Source organism: Pogona vitticeps, chromosome ZW-PAR, assembly GCF_051106095.1.
Source record: "Pogona vitticeps strain Pit_001003342236 chromosome ZW-PAR, PviZW2.1, whole genome shotgun sequence".
Taxonomy (NCBI): Eukaryota; Metazoa; Chordata; class Lepidosauria; order Squamata; family Agamidae; genus Pogona; species Pogona vitticeps.
The window spans coordinates 1,970,391-1,991,014 of record NC_135800.1 but is presented as its reverse complement, the minus strand read 5'-3'; the positions used below and the strand labels follow the sequence as shown (position 1 = coordinate 1,991,014).

The following is a 20,624-nucleotide window of genomic DNA, read 5'->3' as shown; positions in this document are numbered from 1 at the left end:
TTAGGTTGAGGGAGAGATTATTATCTATTGATATTTTCTTTGTTTATTTCTTCCCGCCAAATCTGAAATTGCACCAAAAAAAGCAGCCTATGAAAAAGTAATTTAAAGAAAAATCGTTCAAACCAGAACATTAAACATCACACATTAAAACCAGACAACAATATCATATAATTTAAAAACATTAATAAGGCATAAAGAGAACAGCACTTTCCGGGCAACATTCATTAAAAAAAATAATAAACATCCAATCTAAACAGTTAACATTGCTAAAATATCAACATTGAAAATTAAAAGCAACAACAACGACAACAACAGAATCATAGTAAAATAAAATGAACCACAATTGTTTGAGGTTTGGTCTTTTGTAGAGACAGGCTAAGAAAAGTTTGCATGCTAGAAGTTCACCTTTCTGAGAGAGAGAGAAAAAAAATCTAGCTTCCTCTTTTTCAAAACTAAAACCTTCTATTTACTAATTTTTCCTCCGGATTGTGTTGCCGTGGTCTCCTCTCCACGGCCCAAACAGCTGGGTAACCAGAAACGGTAATGTACCATGAGAAGGCCAGGTCTCCTGTTCTTTTAGCTTCATTAAAACTCCCTTGCGCTTTGAGGAGTGTGTGTGGGGGAGAGACAAAACCCAGTGGTATTCCAGGGCACACGGTCCAAAATATTTCTGGTCTGTATCCTCTGTGTGCCTCATTAAGATGAGCAAGGAGGAGAAGGAAAGGAAGACCAGAGTGTGAATCTTTCGTGATGCTGGAATAATGCAAGGTATCACAGACACAGCTCAAAAAAAAAAAAAAAAAAAAAAAAAGCTGTTTTCTGACTCCCAGACCCCAGAATCCTCCAGTCAATGCGGAAGGTGACTATCTTGGCTGGGGGAATTCTAAGGCAATGAAGACCAAGAAAGTAACTTACCCAAGTTTTGACACACGCTTAGCTCATGGAGAAGAACACTGTGGTTGGCTCTGATTTGAGACCCAGTTAGATCAGCAACCTGGTCTAACTGGACAGAAAACCCACTGTCAGGAGGCGAGGTCCATAGCTCCCTCCTCTTTTTCTTCTTCCTAGGGTTTAGGAGCCTCAGGTAGACTACCTTTGCCCGTGTAGGTTCCACTTGCTATCACAAGAGATCTCCATTGCAGATCTGTGGCGGATTATATACTCACGATAGTGGCCCGCACTCCACGCTGATCGAGTGCCGCTTTCTGTTCCTGCTTTAGCTAACCATTCATAGGACTCTGCCTGACGCTCGCTACCTCTGGACGACCAAGGTTCGCCACCCCTGTGTTTGTATCTGGAGTAAGATGCATAGGGGAAGTGTATTTCTTGGACCGACAGAGCTGGAAGGGAACCCTCTGGACCAGCCCAGGCCAAGGAGGCCCAGAGGGGGAATCGAACACCCAACCTCTGGCTCCACAGTCAGGTGCATAAACCCCTGAGCTATCCAGGAGTTCATTTAAGGAGGCACTTGCTTCAGATTTCCTCCAGTCATCCCCAGGCAGCTTCCACCCTTCCCCTTCTCTTCCCCTTCTCTTCATCACAACCCCCCTGCAAGGTAGGGTCTCCCTGATTCAATTGGCCCAAGGTGACTCAGTGAGGATGGTCTCAGCACAGAGGAAGTAGGACACAGAGATAAGCAACGATCTAAGTCAGGGCATCTCTTGCCACCCGGTTACCTTCTCTTTCGACCAGGAGCCCACCCTGTTTAATTCTGGGAGACCACAGGGAGGAGTGGACCATAAACAGGCAATTGCTACGAATCACAGCTGGTGGGAATATGACTCATAGCAGCCTTTCCCCTTCTCTTTCATTGGCGGAGAGCATCTTGGGAGAGAGTTAAAAATGATACACGGTGGCCATGAACTGTCTCACTCTGCAATGCCATATAATTAATTAGCCCGGGACGTGTGGAAAGACAGCTTGTGGAAGCCTGGGAGCCGGGCGAGCCGCCTTGACTCCTCCTGCAGAGCCCGCGCGGAATCGGCCATCTGTAAGGTTAAGCGCTGGGCTGATGAAACCCAGAGGACCGCTCCTCCCAACACTACGAAAAGGAGACAATCCTCACCTTTAGGCGCTGGCTTTCCATCCATCGCGCCTTGCAGCTTGCGGCCCCGTCTTCTCTCACCTGAGATGGTGACCGACGGGCATTGGGGCAGGGTGAGGTGACGCTTTTGAAGAGCCCCTCTGAAAAAAACAGGCTGGAAAAATTAAGATTTTAAAAGGAACTCGTTCCTTCTCGGTTGCCATTATGGTTACCATTATCATTCAAGGAATTTGATGCATTAACATTATCTATTTATTAAGTTTATAGATGGCCCCTTCAGTGCAAAAACATGATCCATGTGTTCTTTCGACTCTTACTGGGAAAAGACAGGGAAGTATTTTCTCTAATGGCCAATTCTGATGTTGTACCTCGGGAATATTTATAAAAACATAAAGACAAAACTGAAGAATACAGTAGAATCCCTGTATTTGTGGTGACTGAAAGATGTGAATAATTGGGGGGGGGGGACCAGAAAAAAGTATTTCCACAATATATTACCAGAACTGGCCACTAGAGGGAGCCAGAGACCATTCTCGATATTCCAACAAGAATATACAGCATGGTCTCTGGCTCCCTCTAATGGCCACTTCTGATAAATACATTGTAGAGATACATATTTCTAGGGTTTTTTTTTCCTTTTAATATTTTTCATATTTTTAGACCGTGCATAAGTGGAACTACGGATACCAAGCCTGCGGATATAGAGGTCATACTGTTACTAGGAATGTGTCTTCCTTCCTCCCTCCCTTCCTTGACTCCAACTGTCAGATGTCTCAAAGAATTTCCCAGTTAGAGTTCCAGCCCTCAAACCCAGAGAAACCAGTATTTGGCTCACCTAGAGAAAGGCAGGCTTCGTGGTCTAGCTCTGGTCTTGCTTCCTGTTGTTCATGTACCCCCCCACCCCCCCAAAGGAAGCTGCCATAGTGTTTCCTGGCAGTGGTGGTTTCACTGCCCTTTAGGTCCTTTAGAGCAGTGGTCCCGAACCTTGGGCCTCCAGATGTTCTTGGACTACAACTCCCAGAAGCCTTCGCCGCCACCTCTGCTGGGCAGGATTTCTGGGAGTTGAAGTCCAAGAACATCTGGAGGCCCAAGGTTGGGGACCACTGCTTTAGAAGGTGCCTTCGAAAGAACTACTGTAGCACCTTCCTTTTTTTCATCTTTGTTGAAAGGAGAACTTGGGAAAGTGACCCCCCGCCCCACAATTCCCAGAATGCACATCATAGGGATTTGGGAGCCATCATCCAAAAAAGTAACTTATTTCTTATACATTTTATTTATGGCACATCTATGCCACCTTTCTCCCAGGGGGCAGGACTCAAGGCCATTGATCTGGTAGGGAGTATCTTTTAATTTGTTTTCATGGGGGGCCCCCTCCATGTGTTTCTTAATTGGTCCTCCACTCCATGAAGAGTTTCCAAGTGATTGATAATAAAAAAAACCATAAGCTCAAAAAGCAATCATTCAGAAGTAGAGTAGGAACAAAACTGGGGGGGTGGGGGGTGGAAGAAACCTTGAAGCAAAGCAAATAATCAACAACAGCACAGCAGTAAAACAGCCGAGCCTTCTAAAATCAAAGAGCAGCCTTCATCAATAAAATAAGAAATGTCCAGTTTTCCATCAGCCATCTAAAAGAGAGACAGCTAGCTTCACCTCCTTGACATCTCTAAAAAGAGTATGTTTGAAAGAAGTCGTGGATGGGGCAGAAAGAATGGTTTTTTTGTAAATAAATAAATAAATAAAACCTGCATGGCTCTCAGATCACAGAGATAAATTTAGCTCTGCCACTCTCTACCCAATAAACTCAGGACTGGCAAATGGGGGAACTTAGCTAAGTTCTTATTTTTTTGGGGGGGGGTTGTTATTGGAGTCCCCTAGCCAGTTGTAATTATACATGTATATAGTATACAATAGGACCCCTCCCCATCCGTGGGATCAGAATCCACTGATTCATTTATCCGCTGCCTGAAAATACTATATAAAAATCCTCAGACATATGTATTTACGGTATATGTATTTCCAGGGTATATTCGCCAGAAATGACCATTAGAAAATGCAAATAAAGGAGGACTGAATAAATAAACAATATGGCTGTGGAATGAGTGCTCAGACCCAGGATTTCCTATGGATTCCTCCCTTTCCTCTCCCTATGCATGCCCACAGCACAGGACCCATTTAACCAACAGGGCAGCAAAACCCCAGAATTGATAGTTATAGCTTTGTTCTCAATATACTAAGCCCAGTAGGTACAAAGGCTGATCTTATTTGTCTCTTCTCCTACTATCCATATGACATTCGTCTTCTGACACTTAGTGTCGTGGCTTTTTCCATGAGTTCCTACAACCTTTTGTCTGTCTTGGAAGCGTGGTTTATTTTCAGGATTGCTTTGATCCAGAGCAGAGTTCAGCGCTGTAGCGCTTCAGCGCTTCTGGTTCGAAGGTGATATCAAGCAACGGGCTCCTAATCAGAAGCTATCAATAAGAACACAAAACAAACAAATAAACAAGCTCCAGAAGAGTCGGCCCAGACCATAGGTGGCTTTCCCCCCCCTAAACAAAAGTGGTTTGACCTTATGCTCCTTCATGACCCAGTGAGGAAAAAGGGGGTGGGTTGGTGGAACTGTTCTTCATTCCAAAGAAAAGCCCTGTATTTTCATTTGTTTTTGATCAATCAGCCGAAACGCACACCTCTTTCTTCATGTCTGGAAAAAAACCCAAGGTTTAAAACATTTGCATGTGGAAGAAAGTGAAAATGCAATTTTATCCCCTATTCCTAACACACACACACACACACACACCCAGATCACCTCATTTTTCTGGAAGAGAGCTGCAGGGGTAATTCAAGAGGGATAAGAACTGCTGGAGCTCAGGGGTTGAGGTCTCTTCCTGGGGAGCCTGAGGTTGGCGAGTTCGATTCCCCCAAGGGGCTTCCTTGACAGGGGTTGACTCGATGATCCAGAGGGTCCTTTCCAGCTCTGCTGTTCTAAGATTATTGTTGTTGTTGAGGCTGCTTTTCCCCCTGCAGAGGGTTAAAAAAAAAGGTCTGCTTTTGGTCATGCAGTAGAGCTGGGGAGTCCCTCCACAACAGACACTCCTAGGTTCTCTGGACCTTGCTCGGCTCTGCCTGGAAAATCAACAGAGAACCCTACGTGGGGGGGGGGGAGAGAGCTCCTTGTGCGTGTTATGTTTTAGAGCTAGGGAAATAAAGCCAGTTATGGTCAGATGGAGCAGGGAGTGATTGACAGCTGCAAAACCCGCTGCCAATTAAGCAACTGTACCTTGGCTTGGATGGCCTGAGATCAGAGCAGCCCCTCCTCGATTCCCCCACCCCCCCACCCACTGCCATTGTGTAGGAAAGCAAATTAGCAACTCCATGAGCGAGTGGGTTATCCAAACGCCTCTGCCATAAACAGCCTAGGGACTCTTCTCCTGCATTTCTGGAGGAGCTCAAAGGAAATATTAAGGGTGACACATGGCCCGGGCAATCGGCTTTCTAGGAGCATCTCAGCTGTAAACATGCACACACCCAAGTTGCTGGTCTTTATGACAATGAGGTGGGTAGGCGAGGCTTACAGACGGCTCAGAAGAGCCAAAGATGTCACCAGCTAAGATGTCTGCATAGTTTAGTGCTCTGTTAAGCTAATGCCTCCCTCCTTCTTCATGACCCGGTGGGGGAAAAAAATAAAACAGAAAACAAAACCAGAACTGATTAAGCAAAATAGTTGTCAGTTATGCAGATGACAAGAAAGGCAGGATGAAGCCGGCACAGACTTGTGTGAGTGTATTCACCACCTAATTCGAACCTCCATGTAAACACCGTACCAGAATCCCCTTCCTCTTTTCTTTTTTTTTGAATACTGGAAAATTTTAGGTTGATTAAGTGGTTAATTGAAGTTGATTCAGTGAGAATTTTCTCAGCCTATTGTGACAGCCTAGGATTAGGCAGTTCCAAGTCCTGTGGCGGCAGGGAAGCCCTTGGCCGGGTCTGCGCCGCTCACCCGCGCCAGTCGCCACCGGAGGGCGCCCTTCTCAGGTCCGCGCATCCCGCACGTGTGAACCTGCCCCCCCACAGCTCGGGCACGATTCCTCGGCGGCGGCGGCGGCGCGCGCGTGTTTCATTGCAAGCGAGGCGGGCAAGCGAGGGGGAAGGACGCGGTTCACCGTTCAGGGAGAGCGGCGAGAAGAGGCGGGAAGGCAGGCAGGGAGGGAGGGAGACCCCAAAAAAGGGGGCAGGGGGATTCCAGCCACCCGTGGCGGAAAGAGGGTCGGCCCGCCGCCCTCCCGGCCAGAGAGCGGGACCGCTGCGGGGCCCGGCGGGCGGGCGGGCGGGCGGGCGGGGGTCCCGAAGGGGCGACCCGGGAGCCGAGGAGACCTAAAGAGCGGCGGACAAAACTGAGCCGAAACCGCGCGGGTCCGACCCGCCCCGTCCACACGTGCCCGGCCGCTTCGGGGCGCCCTCCGGCTTGCTGGCTTGCCTGCCTGCCTCCTTCCTTCCTGCCCTCCCCTCCAACCCGGGGGGGGTCCCGAAGAGAGCGGGCAAGGCGCCCCACTTCCCCGACGCCGGGACCCCTGGAAGAGGACTCCCCCCCCCAAAAAAAGTCCCGCGGGCCCCTCCTCCGCGGGCAGGGACACTGTGTCTCGGCGGTGGGGACGGGGAGACCCGTGGAGGAGATTCCCCCCCCCCGGGTCCGAAAAGCCCCCCCGTCCCGCCCGGGATAGGGGTCTTCCTCCTCCTCCTCCTCCTCCGGAGGGGGGCGTGGGAACGGGCGCGCCTGCTGCCTCCGCAGCCCCGCCACGCGTCTCTCTCCCCCCCCCCATCCCCGCTTCCCCATCCCGGCCCGATCCGGCTGAGAGAGAGAGAGAGAGAGAGAGAGAGAGAGAGAGAGAGATCGGGGAGGAGGAAGAGGAAGAGGAGGAAGGAGGAGAGGGAAGAGCGAGGCGCGCTCCAGAGAAAGCCCCGTCAGGCTTTCCGAAGGCGGCGCCGAGCCCCCTCCCGGAGCGAAGAGGCTTGAGGGGCGGGGGTGTCCCCCAGCATCATCCTCGCCCCTTCCTCTCCCCTCGGGAAGAAAAGGGATCTCTCTCTCTCCCCCCCTCCCCCGCCTGGCTTTGCCCCTTCCTCCTCCTCCTCCTCCTCCTTTGCCGGCTGGAACTCTTCGGCGTCTCCATCCCTCCATCTATCCATCCTTCTCGGGGGTCCCACCGGGGCGGACGCGGGGCCAAGGGGGGAAGGCGGCCGGCCGGCTGGTGCGCGATACCCCCACCCCACCCACCGCACCCCGCCGGCCCTCTCCGCGACCCCCCGCGCTCCGGAAAATGGTCAACGACCGGTGGAAAAACGTGGGGGGAGCCGCTCAACTTGAGGATGGCCCGCAGGAGAAATCCCAGGTGAGCCATGGGGTGTTTTTTTTTGGGGGGTGGGGTGGGGGGGAGGCTGGGTCTTCTTGGGGAAAGGAAACAAGTTGGATGATTGGAGGTGGTGATGGAGAAGGAAGGGGGGACGGGGATGGAAACGACCCGGCGCGGAGGCAGGACGCGCGGCTCGGAGCCCGAATCCGGACCGCCAGCCTTCCTTGCAAGCAAGAGGAGTGGGGTGGGGGGGATCGGGGGTGGGGGGGTGCCTCGTTCGGTCAGAGAGGAGCCCCTCCGTCCACCCACCCGGACAGTGGGGTTTATGGTCACTTAAGGGGGCGGAGGGGGCACCCCGGAATGGCGGGGGTGGGGGGGCACCGGGTGGGGGACTCCGGAAAGGAGACCCGGTTTGGGTGGGAGGACCGAAACTTTGAACCTCCTGTTGATGATTCTCCCCCTTCCTTCCTTCCTTCCCTCCCTCCCTCCTACCAGGGCTTTTTCTGTCTTTCGGGGGGGGGGGATGTGACTGCGGTGTGAGCACTTTCTTGGCAAATGGATGGATTTGTTTGGGGGTGCTTTGGTGGGGGGGGAGGAGAACCTGCCCCTGGCCAAATCCAGCCCCCCCCACCCGCTTTCTGCCCCTAGTCAATATGCCAGGGGGTTGCCTCTCCCACCCTCCTTCCCCGACCCCATGGCCTCCATCCCCTGGTCTCCTCTGCGCTGAGAGTGAGGAAGCAGGAGGAGGGCCCCTGGGGATCTCTGGACAGGAACCCAGTGCCCCAGCCTTGGAGAGAATGGGGGGGGGCTTCCTTTACCCGGGGTTTTTTTTGTGGCTCAGGGAAGGAGGAGAGCGGGCTGGAGCTTCTGAATGGCAAGGCTGGCTGGCTCCCACCACCACCAGCAGCCATATCCCCCCCCCCGGGGGACTCTCTGGGAACCTGTGTTTGCTGGCGCTGTTGTGAAATTCGCCTTGAATTATTTAGCTTATTTATTTACAGATGGAATGTCACATCCCTCTTCCTCTTCTCTGGGGCTGTCAGATGAGCAAACAGGATCCAGAGCCTTGGGTGTTTTGGGGGGGGGGCAGGAAGAGGCAAAAGGGGGGGGGGGAATACAGAGAAAGAGAGAGAGAGATGGAGGGACAGCGGGATGAAATGCCACACCACTCGGTCCAACTGCTGGCCGGTTTCTCTAAAAATTGCACCCCTGGATCTGCCTGCAAAACTAGGCATCAGAGAAAGGAAGGCGAAACCATGAAACTAAGAGAGCATCGTCGTCTTTCACATGTCCTGAGATACTTCCTTGGTTTTGCTGCAGCCGGGCTGCCTTGATTTTGCATGTATGTGTGCAAAGATGGGCATGCACCGTTCGTATAAGGTTGCTTATTCTTTCTGGATTGGGGGGGCTGGACACCTCTAAACAACAGGATCCTTTTTCAGCAAGCGTGTGCCTGCGTGCCTGCGCACATGTGGGTAAGGACCGCCCTGATATTAGGGTACCACGGACCGGGACACGGTTAGGAGCCAATGTGCGCATCGGGATCTGTTACGACCGAATCAAATGTTTCCGGGGGGAGGAAAAAGCTCAGCAGTTTGAAAGTCTGGCAAGTCTCACGGCTGACAGGGACGGTTGGTGCTGGGCAGAGAGCCTTTCTGATCAGGAAAATACGGTGCCCAAGTGTCTGTGGGACACAGTGGGGAAAAGTCGGCATGCGTGATGTGCTGCTGGTGAAGGGTGGTTGCCTTGTGCAAGATCGTGCTTGCACCCCCGGAGAGCAGTCCACGCAGTAGGAAAAGGAGCAGGAACAGGTCAGCGTGGGCCCTGGTGGTGGAGATGCGCCCACCTGTGGCAGCAAATAGGCACATGCGTCTAGTCACCCAGGTGCGCTTATGCTCCTGTGCCCGTGTCTGTCTCTGACTTATATCCCACTTTATCCTTCACTAAGATTTTCCTTTCGTTCATACACCTGCTAAGGAAGTGTGCCTGCTTGCACAACTTTAAATGTGCAAAGCACGTCGTGCAATGCACAAGAGAGCTATACCTAAGATCTACAGGGATCTGCACACTGTACAATAGTGAGCGTGCAGGAAAAGTGGCTGTGGAAGAGCAACTATGGCGGGGTGTGTGCGTGTGTGGTGCATCTGTGTGCACAAGGGATGTGCAAGGGTGTAGAAAATCAGAGGAGCGCAAGTGCGTGTGTGCACGCCTTAGTGTGCTGTGTGTTTTAACCACAACGCATAGCAGGACCAACTGCTGGAAGAGAGCTTGAGGAAGGGAAATTAAGGGGAGGAGAGGTTTGTTTGTTTTTTAGCGTCAAGGTGGGAAGCAGGCACTGGGCGCATGAGGTCACAGTTGCTCAGAGCCCTCAGGCGTTGCTCCAAGGGGGACGAGGCAGAGAGCGTCATTTGGGACTCAGGCTGACCCTTTCCAAAGCAAAGGGGGCAAGCGCGTCCTTGGCTTCTCTCTCCCCCCCCTCTGACACAGCTCCCAGGACAACCAGTCCAGGTTGAGCAGCCCCTCCCCCAATGAGACGGATATGGTTCCCCTCCCTGCGGTCCTCATTACAGGGAGAATGGTGGGTGTTGTGATCTAAAGCCTTTGGAGTTCGTTGGGGTGTGAGCGTTGGAGGAAGACGGGGTGGGGGTAGGGTCTGAGGTTGGCAAGTAGACAAGCCAAGAGGGAAAAGCTGAGTCCCACGATCAATCCACTCTGGGTTTCACCTGGAACATGGCCGGATTTCTCCAAGGCAGTGAACCCTAAATCTATAACCGGTTCAGCATCCTTGATAGCTCCTGTAAAGTTCAGGCTAAAATCTGAAGCACATTCACTACCACCCATGAAATCGGAGCCGTCGTCCTCCCGGGGGGGGCATGAGCAGAAAGACTTACCTGCTTCTGTGAGTGGCACCACCCTGGGGGCTCAGCATGGAAATGCAGGGGCTCATCACAGCTGTTCTCCTCACCTGGTCTAGAAGGAAAATCCCCCCAAAAAAGCAGACAGTCATTTGTGGATCCACCTGTCACCACCACCACCAAGCTCTGGCCGTTTTTCTCTCCTCCAGCGACAGGCCTTTTGTAAACCCTATAGGTCTCGATGGTGCCTTCGGGACCAAGCTCCCACAGAATCCTTTGGATTGATGGGTTTCCTCTTCAGCTGCCTTTACAAAGGCAGCTCTACTGAAAAGGAGCCCGGAAGACTGAGGGAGGTCTGATGGGGAGAAATTATATCGCACACCTGGGCCCTCAATAACTCCCATCCTCTTTGACCCACGCTGGCTGGAAATGTCCACGAACGTTCTCCTGCACGAGGTGCTCTTAGAATGAACCCAGTGTCTGACCAAGCACTACAGTGTTCTGATTTTCCAGGGGGCACTGAATCGTTTTGGATTCTAGTCTGAATTCTAAAGGGACATATTTTGGGGATAGCGATCCAGTCTGGGAGGAGACGGGATAATCTGGGAGGCTGGTTTAAAGTGCAGAGTCGTAGCTGGGCCCGTTTAGCCTGGGGAAAAGGAGATGGAGGGGAGATAGGAGAGCACTTTTCAAAGATTTGAAAATAGTTCATTCTACAGAGGGTGGGTTCTCATTTATCCCAGAATACAGGACACATAATAATGGAATAAATATCAGGAAAAACTTCTTGACTGTTAAGAGTGGTATGACAATAGCACCCATGGCCTCAGGAGGTGGGTGAGGGCTCCAAGGCTGGAAGCCTTCAAGAGAAAACTGGACAAGGATCTGTCACATCTGCTACAATTTGGATTCCTGCACTGGGTCTCTGGCTGAATGAAGGACCAGAGGTTGGGGGTTCAATTCCCCCATGGGGCCTCCTTGACAGGGGCTGCACCTGATGATCTTATAGGGTCCCCTTCCAGCTCTGGAGTTCTGCAGTTCTAAGACTGAGAAGGGGGTTGGACTTGATGGCCTTATGGGCCCCCCTTCCCACTCCACAATTCCATGATGTTATGAAACCTCAGAGGGTCTCATTCTGTGCGCATGAGGGGCGGATTCATCTCAAGGCCTGGAAATCACCCACCCACCCTCTGCAGGATGGAGCACACAACACGTTTTACAACGGATCCACCTGTTCAATCTTTGTGAGGCTTATTTTGGAAGCAGAGCAAACCCTCCATTGGCTAAACAAGGATAGATTTATATTGGGGGGGAGGGAAAGATACTATGCTTTATCTGGAACAAACTCCTCGTCCTCCCACCCCCAAATCAGCAGACGTTATAATCCTCCAAATTGGATAACGCTCCAGCAGCAGAATCATCCCCCAGCATCCCCACGGCAGCCCTCTAAGGGTTTGGATAATCAGAACTTAATTCTGCCAGGGGTTTCTCTCCTTCCCCCAATATTAGCCATGACAAGAGTAGGTAGCTCAATAAAGTGCATTGGCTGAGCAAATTAAGCACGGCCTGGATTGTATGCGTGGTCAAGGGTGCCGTTAGATCATTTCTGGCTCTGGATTTTATGGTCTTTAAAGGGAGGGGGTGATCTGGGGGTGGGTACTGGTTCCTTGCAAACTCAAGATGGAGTAAATTGGTCTGCGGGGCAGGATCCTGGACTCCGGTCCCAAATTTCTTACCACGAAGGCCCTCTTGCCCCCTTTCACTTCCTAATGAAGAAAATGTCTATGATTCTGTGCATGTCCACCCTAAAAGCAGCCCCATTAAATTTAATAGGATTTATTCTCAACTTGGGAGGGTTAGGATCGTCCTCCTGGCTGGGTCATCTTCGTTTGGCTTTTATACCTTTGAGCTGTTGTGGGAAACACGACATAATCCTTACAAATTAACTAGCAATGGCTTTTACTTGGTGTTTTTTTTTTTTTAAAAAGAATAAATCTTTAATGTTTTCTGTTTCATCCACCATTAACGCTAACACACCGTACCCAAAATAGCCTCAGCTCTCAGTCTCGTGGGGTAAAACATATCCCTGTGGTTGAACTAAGTAAAATGGTTAGTGGATTCGTTTATCAATTAAACCTTGCAACTCCTGTTTTCATCGTTGCCACCATGGAGCACTTCTCCTGGGCCTTCGAAACACGGTGGCGAGAATCCTGTTGGTGATTTACTTGTGCACAAGTTAAATGGTGTAACTCATGCAGGCGTGTGCTGCAACTTTGCGTGTGCTGCAACTGGCTGATGTGAGTGATGCAATTTAACCCACCTACGCCTCCATCAAGCACAGGATTAGAGTCAACATATATTCCCTTAAACCTACAGGAGGAGGGCCTTCTCAGTGGCTGCACACAGACTGTGGAACTCCCTCCCACTGGAGGTCAGACTGGCCCCCTCTCTTTGCTGTCCTGCCAGCAAGCCAAGTCCTTTCTCTTTTGGCAGCTTCCCCTTGAGGACTAGCTGCCTGAAGGGAGTTTTTCAAATTGGATGTTTGTGCTCTGTTGCTCTTAAACGTGATTTTAGTATGGATTTCATTTAGCATTTTAAATATAATATTTATTTAATTCTTTCTTAATATGCGTATGCCTATTAGTTTTAGCTTTTAAATGTTGTCCTTTTAATGATGTAAGTTTGCCTTCGGTCCTTTGTAAGAGAAAGATGGGTTAACGATATTTAAAATCAATAAATTCTTCAAGGCAGGCCAGTTTTATTATCTCTGTATTAAATGAAGAAAGGCTGAGGCCAAGAAGCAGTGGCCCAATGACCTATTAGACTCCCTGACCAAGGAGTGCTTGACTAAAATTCCCATCATCCTGTGAGAACAAGGCTGGGGATATTAGGAATTGTAGTCAAACACATCTAGATGGGATGTGGTTGCGCAATGACGTTCTGTTCATCCTGATTTGAAATAAGCCTAACCAAGCCGGAAGGGAGGATCTAGGAAAGGAAGACCTACAAGAAACAGGGGAGGCAGCTGAGCCGTTTTGGCCTAGAGAGAAGACAGAGGGGTGACAGGAGAGCCGCCCTCAAATATTAAAAGTGTCAGGGCTGTCAGACAGAAGACTGAGCGAGCTTGGCTTTTGGAAGACCCAAAGTTGTGGATTCAACTGAAAAGAAAGGAGATTTTTGACTAACCCTTAGGAAGAAATTCCTGAAAAATAAGAGGTGTTGAGCAGCGGAAGGGGGTTGCCTCTGAGGGTGATGAACTCGGTGTCATCGGGAGCTTTTAAACAGAGGGTGAATGACTGTTTGTCAGGGAAAGCGTGGTGGGATACGATTGCACTTGTAATGTAGAATCAATAACGCGATCGCCACCTCGAAAGACAAAGAGGATGCAGGAACCCCGTGAAGGATCACAGCTGGGATACAAAGTCTGTTTAGGATGAGATATCCTCTAGTGGGTCAGATCCAGGACTCCATTGGCCAGTCTTCCTTCCAACGGCGACTTATGAACGCTGGATTGAACACAAAGCATGGGGTGGGGGGGCAGCCTGCCCCTCTACTTTGCTCCTGCCTCTGGACGCTTTGCTCCGCCCTGTGGTCTCTCTGGAAATGCGCAAATACCTCTGATAGGGTTTGTATTTACACATTTGTCCAGAGATGGTGCAAAAACCTGAGTTATTACAAACGTCTGAACGTTTCAGTGAGTCAGTCGGTGATTTGTCAGGACGGTGCTTAGATTCTCAGACAGAAGAGCTAAAACCCTTTCCTTCCACTTTAATGGCACCGACTGTGGGGGATCACCACAGCTAGGAAGCTGACAGATGCCGCAGCTCAGACCCGATTAGGAAAAGGGACTAGTGTGAAAGAGATCAGTCGTCCCTCGTTATCGCCACGGGAGGTAAAACACAGTCACAGTCCTGTTTTACAAGCTGGTTAGGAAATTCTGTGCCCCCCCCCATGTGTGGGGGTGTGGGATGTAAAAGCCATGGAAGCATTCATACACAGCACAACACAAGCTTCCGAAGGAATTCGGTTTCAAGCCAGGAGGCAAGGAGATACACCTGATTTCCAACCACTGGGGTTTGGAAAGCCTTGCAAGATTTTAATTTTTTTTTTAGCTTGCATGGCTTGTTGCTGCAAGTAGATAAAATGTGGCTGAAGGGACACGGACGTGACTAGTTCGTTTTGGTAAAGAATCAGATCTTGGAAAAGCTACCGTACTCTTCCGCCCCCCCCCCCCCCCACTACAGCGACCATGGTGGCTAGAGCATTGTGGAAGCGCTCTCATAATGCACTTGGCCAAGCTCTTCAAGAAAGACACAGTGCTGGTCATACCAAAGTTATAGGCTTGAGACAAAGTGGGGGTAAGGAAGAGTGTGTCGATTCCACACACACACCCACTTTCTTTTTCCAGGGACCCCAGCTCACGGGTGGAACAAACACGATGCAGGCAGGAAATTCCTGGTTCAAGTCTCAGATATCACCTGGTCGGTTTTGGAAAGGCTGCTGTCTCAGAGAGCTGATGGAAACCCCATTGGGACAACATATGCCATGCAATCCATGGTTCACAGAATCATAGAACAATGGAGTTGGAAAGGGCCAATAAGGCCATCAAAGTCCAACCCTCAATGCAGGGATCCAAATCAAAGCAGATCTGATAGACGGTTGTCTCATTTCCTCCTGAAGGCCTCCAGTGCTGGAGCGCTTACCCCCCCTCCCAGGGTCATGGGTTCTGTTGTTGAGAAGTTTTTCCTGATATTCCACCGAAATCTGGCTTCCTGTCATTTGAGCCCATTATCACATGCCCTGCACTTTGGGATGATCAAGAACAGATCCTGCTCCTCTGCTGCATGACAGCCTTTCAATTACTTGTAAAGGGCTATCCTCTCTCCCCCTCAGTCTTCTTTACTCAAGGCTAAACAAGGCCAGTTCTTTCAGTTCTCTATTTAGAACTAAGAAGGAGCCTCAGCAGAAGGCTGAGAGGGTTTTTGAGGCACGGCGAGACGTTCAGCCATTATAGATGACACTAAACTGTATAGTATATAGGCCAAAGGTCCAGCGTGATATATAGGTAAAGGTTCCCCTTGACAAATGTCCAGTTGTGTCCAACTCTACAGGGTGGTGCTCATCCCTATTTCCAAGCCATAGAACCAGCTTTTGTCCATAGACCATTCCCGTGGTCACGTGGCCAGCGCGACTAGACATGGAACGCTGTGACCTTCCTACCGTGGTGGTACCTATTTATCTATTTGCATTTGCATGTTTCGAACTGCTAGGTTGGCGGGAGCTGGGACAAAGCAACGGGAGCTCCCTCCGTCGCGTGGATTCGATCTTACGACGGCTGGTCTTCCAACCTTGCAGCACAGAGGCTTCTGCGGTTTAACCCTATATATCAGGTCCCTAACCTGATATATAGTGTCATTTTATTTCTTAGTAAGAGGGCCACGGCTCAAACTATCAGGGATCTCTCTCTTGGCCTGAGATCCTGGAAAAATTGTTTCCAGTTCAACCTGGAGCTACATGGATGAAGGATCTAACCCAAGAGATGTGAGGGCAGTGCACGGATCCCCCCATTCCAGGTTGGAGGCCAACCTGGCGCCTTGCGATGAAGCCTGTGTGCCAAAATCTAAACTTCTCAGCCTGAACGCTGGCCCACCACTTTGCACACTGAAATATGAATATTTGGGATAATATGTACAGGGAAAAAAGTGAGAGATGCATTTTAGGGAAATACAATTTAAATTAAGGGGATTAAGGAATCATGCATTTCAAATTAAGGGAATTAGGGAAAGCTGTATTTTGGATTACGGAACAACACTTGGAGGAAAAGAGCGCTTACTAAGAAAAATGTGTACAGAGGGGTACGCAGAAAGACTCATCTGCAGAAACGTGGCACAGAATTTGAGAAGTGGGTGATGAAAGAGTGGCATGCTTACAAAGTGAAGGGGACATGGGATGAAATGAACTTGCTGTCACAGAAATGTCGCAAAATTGAAATTCCTGAATTCTCCCACCCTTACCTGCTGTTATGATCCAGTGGTTCGTTCGTTCCTTCGTTCCTTCCTTTGTTCGTTCCTTCTTTCCTAGTGTTTCTGGCCCACCTGAGGTTGCCTAGAGGCACTTTGGAAGAAACAGAGAGGATTTCTATAACTGCGGCTTTAGCTTCCCAGTCTACTTCCAGAATATTTTCAAAAGCACCACCATGAATCATAATTCCAAGATCACAGACTCTCTGTTTCTACCATCAGGAATTCTTGTTCTGGGCTGTTTGTTTCCTGCAGCTCCAGAACTCAGAACACAAAAGTCATGGTTTTGATTTATAAGAAAGGGGATTAGAGGAAACGTCTAGAGAGGACAAACTGTTCAACCATACAGGGGCTTACCGTGGCAGGTGGCGGGCTCTCCTTTGCTGGAGGTATTTAAGCAGAGGTAGGATGGCAAAGTGTCAAAGGATTTGTGAGCTGCGGATTTCCTTCTTCGGCCAGGGGTGGACTGGATGGCTTTCAGGATCCTGGTTCAGCGATGGTGGAAAAAAGCAAAAAGAGGCAAATTTTCCTCTTCTCTCATAAGATTTCATCCCAGTGGGGTCATCCCCTGAAACGAAAAAGTAGGAGTTTTATCAAAGATAAAAAGAAGGCTTCACACAGCCCGGTGGTAAATTATGGAATCTGCGAGCGATTCAGGTCGCCTCAGGGTAGTGGCTAAAATCTCAGGGAACTGCTCTGCTCCTCCTCAGCTACAGGCAAAGAGGCCGTTCTCTGGGTGTGGGAGGAAGAAAATGTTTGATTTTGTTGGGGGTGGAATTTTAACACCAGGGCCTCACGCTCTCTCCACTCCCACTGGCTTAGGGCAAAAAGGTCTGTGTATGTGTGCAAACAATATACTTGTTTAGGTTGTGTAGGAAATGTATATGGTCTGTCCTGCTCACTCGTCGGTTCTGTTCCACCCTCCCGCTGTATGACTTCAGACCCTCAAAGGGCACTCTTGAGCCCACAGCTCTCAGAGCAGAGGGAGGTCTGGCAGAAAACAACCCCCGCTCAGCAGCCAGTGCCTCAGCTGAGTCCGGGCTGGCTCTGCTGGATCCCTCAGTTGTCTCCAGCACCATGGAGCTAGATGCTGGTGGGGTGATGAATTTTTGAAGTGCCTACACACATCATGATCATCCCCACAGCTACACCTCTGGGGAGAATCCCCAAAGCCCATATCAACAAACCAGCTCTACATGATTTTCATCTTGACCAGGAGCGGGTCTTTTGCAAGGCTTATAGGGACAAGTGACTCCAAAATATATTGTATTGCAGGACGGCCAAAATCCTGTTTCTTAGCAATGTAAGTTGCATCGAGAGTAGGCCGACTGAACCAACGGAACGTGCGGAGAAGCTGACTCACCCAATCCCCATTGGTCCGGTGGTGGTTTACTCTAGTGGTGATTTGCTGTGCTAAGCAATAGGATTTTAGCCACTATGGGGTTGCTGAAGAAAGCCACCCCCACTTGCAGCATCAGTGACCGAAGCACAGAAAGAACTGGAAAGATAGGAGTGTGTGGGGGAGAGAGAAGGCCTTGTCTCGTTGAATCAAACAACGCTTGCATTTCAACCCCGTTTGGGGGTCTATGATGCCCCTGGCCCTAAGTTAGAGATTTGCAACCTATTCATAAAAGATCAACATCATTTCAGACCGTGGTATGGTTTCTAAAGCCTGGGAAATTATAATATTCAATCTTAACAACGTTCCATTTCAAACCGGAGAGATACTGTGGCGGGGCGGGGTGGGTGTTTAGCTGTTTGTCTAGCTGGGCTCTGCTGGTTCTAAGTGTTGGGTTTCTGAAAAAGGAACAACGGTCGATTTCACACCAATGCTTCCATCCTAAATATATTTTCCTCTGAAGTTAAAGCCCTATTGATTTTGATGGAGTTAACTTTCACGGAAGGATTCGCTGGATTGCTTAGGATCTATCGATCGACGCCAATAGAGAGAAAAGTGTTCTCACAGTTTGTGCAAACTGTCCTCTCTTGAAACAAGAAGGGGCCAGCAACGGGGGAAAGGAAAGAGGGGGTGTCTGGACCGCATTTTTTGGGTGGCAAGCGTGCTTAACCTGCCCATTTGCTCCTCTCTCTGCTAAGGACCTCCTGATAGGAAGAAACAAGTTTTGTCCTGAGACCACGGTACATCAGGGAGGACGATAATTAGCCAGGAAAGTATTCAGAGATGTGTAACGCAGATGATCCAGAGGCCAGAAGAAGAGCTGAAATGAAAAGAGAGTGTTAGGCTTCAAGTGTATTCAAATATTAAAGTTCTATTTTAGGCTAATCCAAAAAAAAAGGACACAATGTTTTGCACAAGCTTGAGGAAGTAGGAGAAACAAAACAAAACAAAACAAAAAGGAAAAATATGTCTGATCTTACAAAAATAAAATAAAAACCATAGCATTAGCCAAAAAAAGAGAGAGAGTGGTTCTTGGACAACTTCTTAGTCTTTAGGAGCGTCAGTGGCACAGTGGTTAAACTGCAGGACTGCAGCCAAAACTCTGCTCACAATCTGGGCCCAATCCCAGGTAGCTGGCTCAAGTTTCACTTCGCCTTCCACCCTTCTGAGGTTAGTGAATTAAGTACCCAGTTCGTTGTGGCGGGGGTGTGTGTGTGAATCAATGTGTAGCCTGCATAATTAAATTGTAAATCGCCCACATGTGTGTGTGTGTGTGTGTGTGTGTGTTTCAAAGCAATGTATCACTGCCACCAGAGTGTCAAGCTGGTGAAAGGCCACTAACGCTCACAAAAAGGCTGTGTGTCGCCCGCGGGAGTGTTCCCACGAGGAAGGAAATGGGACCATCGCAAGAGGCGGAAGGCAAGTTTCACACCTCTGGTGACGGTCTGCTGCTCCACTGGGTTTTTCCTCTGCCGGCAGCACCTTCTCCTCCTTCCAGCCAGATGGCTGGCCCTTCTGCCACTTGCTTTAGCGCATGTGTGCCTCCTCTCCTTCCGTTGGACTTCTAGTTCCCCCCCTTTTGGCTCTTGGCTGCTTTCGGTCTTATGTAAAGCCAGTAATTGGCACGCCGAGGCCCCTTGTTGTCTTGAGCAGATCAAATGAACTGTCGCTGGGTAGAAGCTGGGCAGAGCGAGAGAGCGCGGTGTCCACAGACATGCCTGCCAGGATGTGAGGTCTGGTCCGACGCAACGACCAGTGCTTTCCATCCATAGCTCCAGATTTCTTTGCAATCCCTTTGCTGCCACTGAAATTCCAGGGGAAGGCGTTGCAGTTTTCATAGCTGTTGGCTGTTTTCATAAAAAGGCCTCCCACTCCATGGATCTGGTAGAGGGTGGGGGACCCCGACCTTGTGGGGCAGGGAGTCTCTTTCAGCTTTTACTTGAAACTCTGTCTGGGAGATGGGATTTGACACCTTAGAGAGGGCCTGCCACGTTCAGGATAAAACACGGAGTGAATCAACCACACTCTTCTTGCAAAAACTGAATTCTCTTTCGGATGATTTCCACATCTGGCGTGCATGTGGTGGACACGTTGTCATCAGTGTCACAAATGGTGGCCACTTCCTAGCTTGGTGGCTGAGAGTGGCATCCCCAATCTTAGTCGGATACTGTTTCCATTCTGGGTTTTAGTACGACCCTTCCTGGAGCTATTCAAGAGAATGGGATCTTATTCTCAAAATAGGTTTTTTACTCTGCATAACTAAAGTTTATACTAATTTTTGACCATGGAGTCACCATCATCCACTGAATACAGCAACAAGATGTCACCCCCCCTCCAAAAAAGTACCACCTTAACCCTATAACCATGAAAAATCTTTTAAAAATAAATCTATGCAAGAATGGAGAAATTTAGCAACTTTAGTTTCTCTCCATTTGCCCCCACCCTCCAATCTTAAGGTCAGTCTGTCTTGCATGTTTTTACCCCCAAATCTTGTGCTCAGTTCCCAAACATTGGTTTTTTTTTAAAAAAATTCTTCTCTCTGGAAAGAGAGAGAGAGAGCGAGAGAATGAGAGAGCTCTTCAGCAGACTTGTTGTATATTAATTATCTTCTTGTCTCCCTTTTATATTCCACCCTTTTAATAAATTCCCAGGCTGGATTTACATTACAAAAATCAAAGATGCAATAAACAAAATTAAAAGTAGGGAAACACTGCAGGAGAAAGAAAGAGAAAAAAAAAAGAAAGGGTAGGCTGTGAAATGGACTCTGTGCAAATGCAAAATCTCGTGGAGATAAAACAGCTTAGATTAAAAGGTGTTGGAAATGCATGCAGGCAACGGCTGGTGCCAATATGACATCCGCACAGGCTTCAGATGAGCCTTCCCTGAAGAGAGCTTCCCAAAGCTGCGTAGTCACCACCGGCCCCATCATTTCCCATCAGCTTTTGCTCAAACGAAGGCTTTGAA

General features: G+C 49.5%; 1 protein-coding gene and 1 long non-coding RNA gene across 2 annotated transcripts in view; one reads left to right on the top strand and one right to left on the bottom strand.

Moving 5' to 3' along the window:
• Positions 1-4,138: 4,138 nt before the first annotated feature.
• Positions 4,139-17,158, bottom strand: LOC140702948 (uncharacterized). The gene is made up of 3 exons (XR_012082215.2): positions 16,256-17,158; positions 10,278-10,356; positions 4,139-5,059 (listed from the first exon to the last, which is right to left on the bottom strand). It is a non-coding gene; the product is annotated as an uncharacterized LOC140702948 (long non-coding RNA).
• The window catches only part of FIBCD1 (fibrinogen C domain containing 1), a 67,395-nt gene continuing 54,044 nt past the window's right edge, over positions 7,274-20,624 (top strand). Inside the window, exon 1 of the mRNA XM_072984872.2 lies at positions 7,274-7,425. Within this exon, the coding sequence (XP_072840973.2) occupies positions 7,354-7,425 (72 nt within the window). The 5' untranslated portion in view covers positions 7,274-7,353. The remainder of the gene's footprint in view (positions 7,426-20,624) is intronic.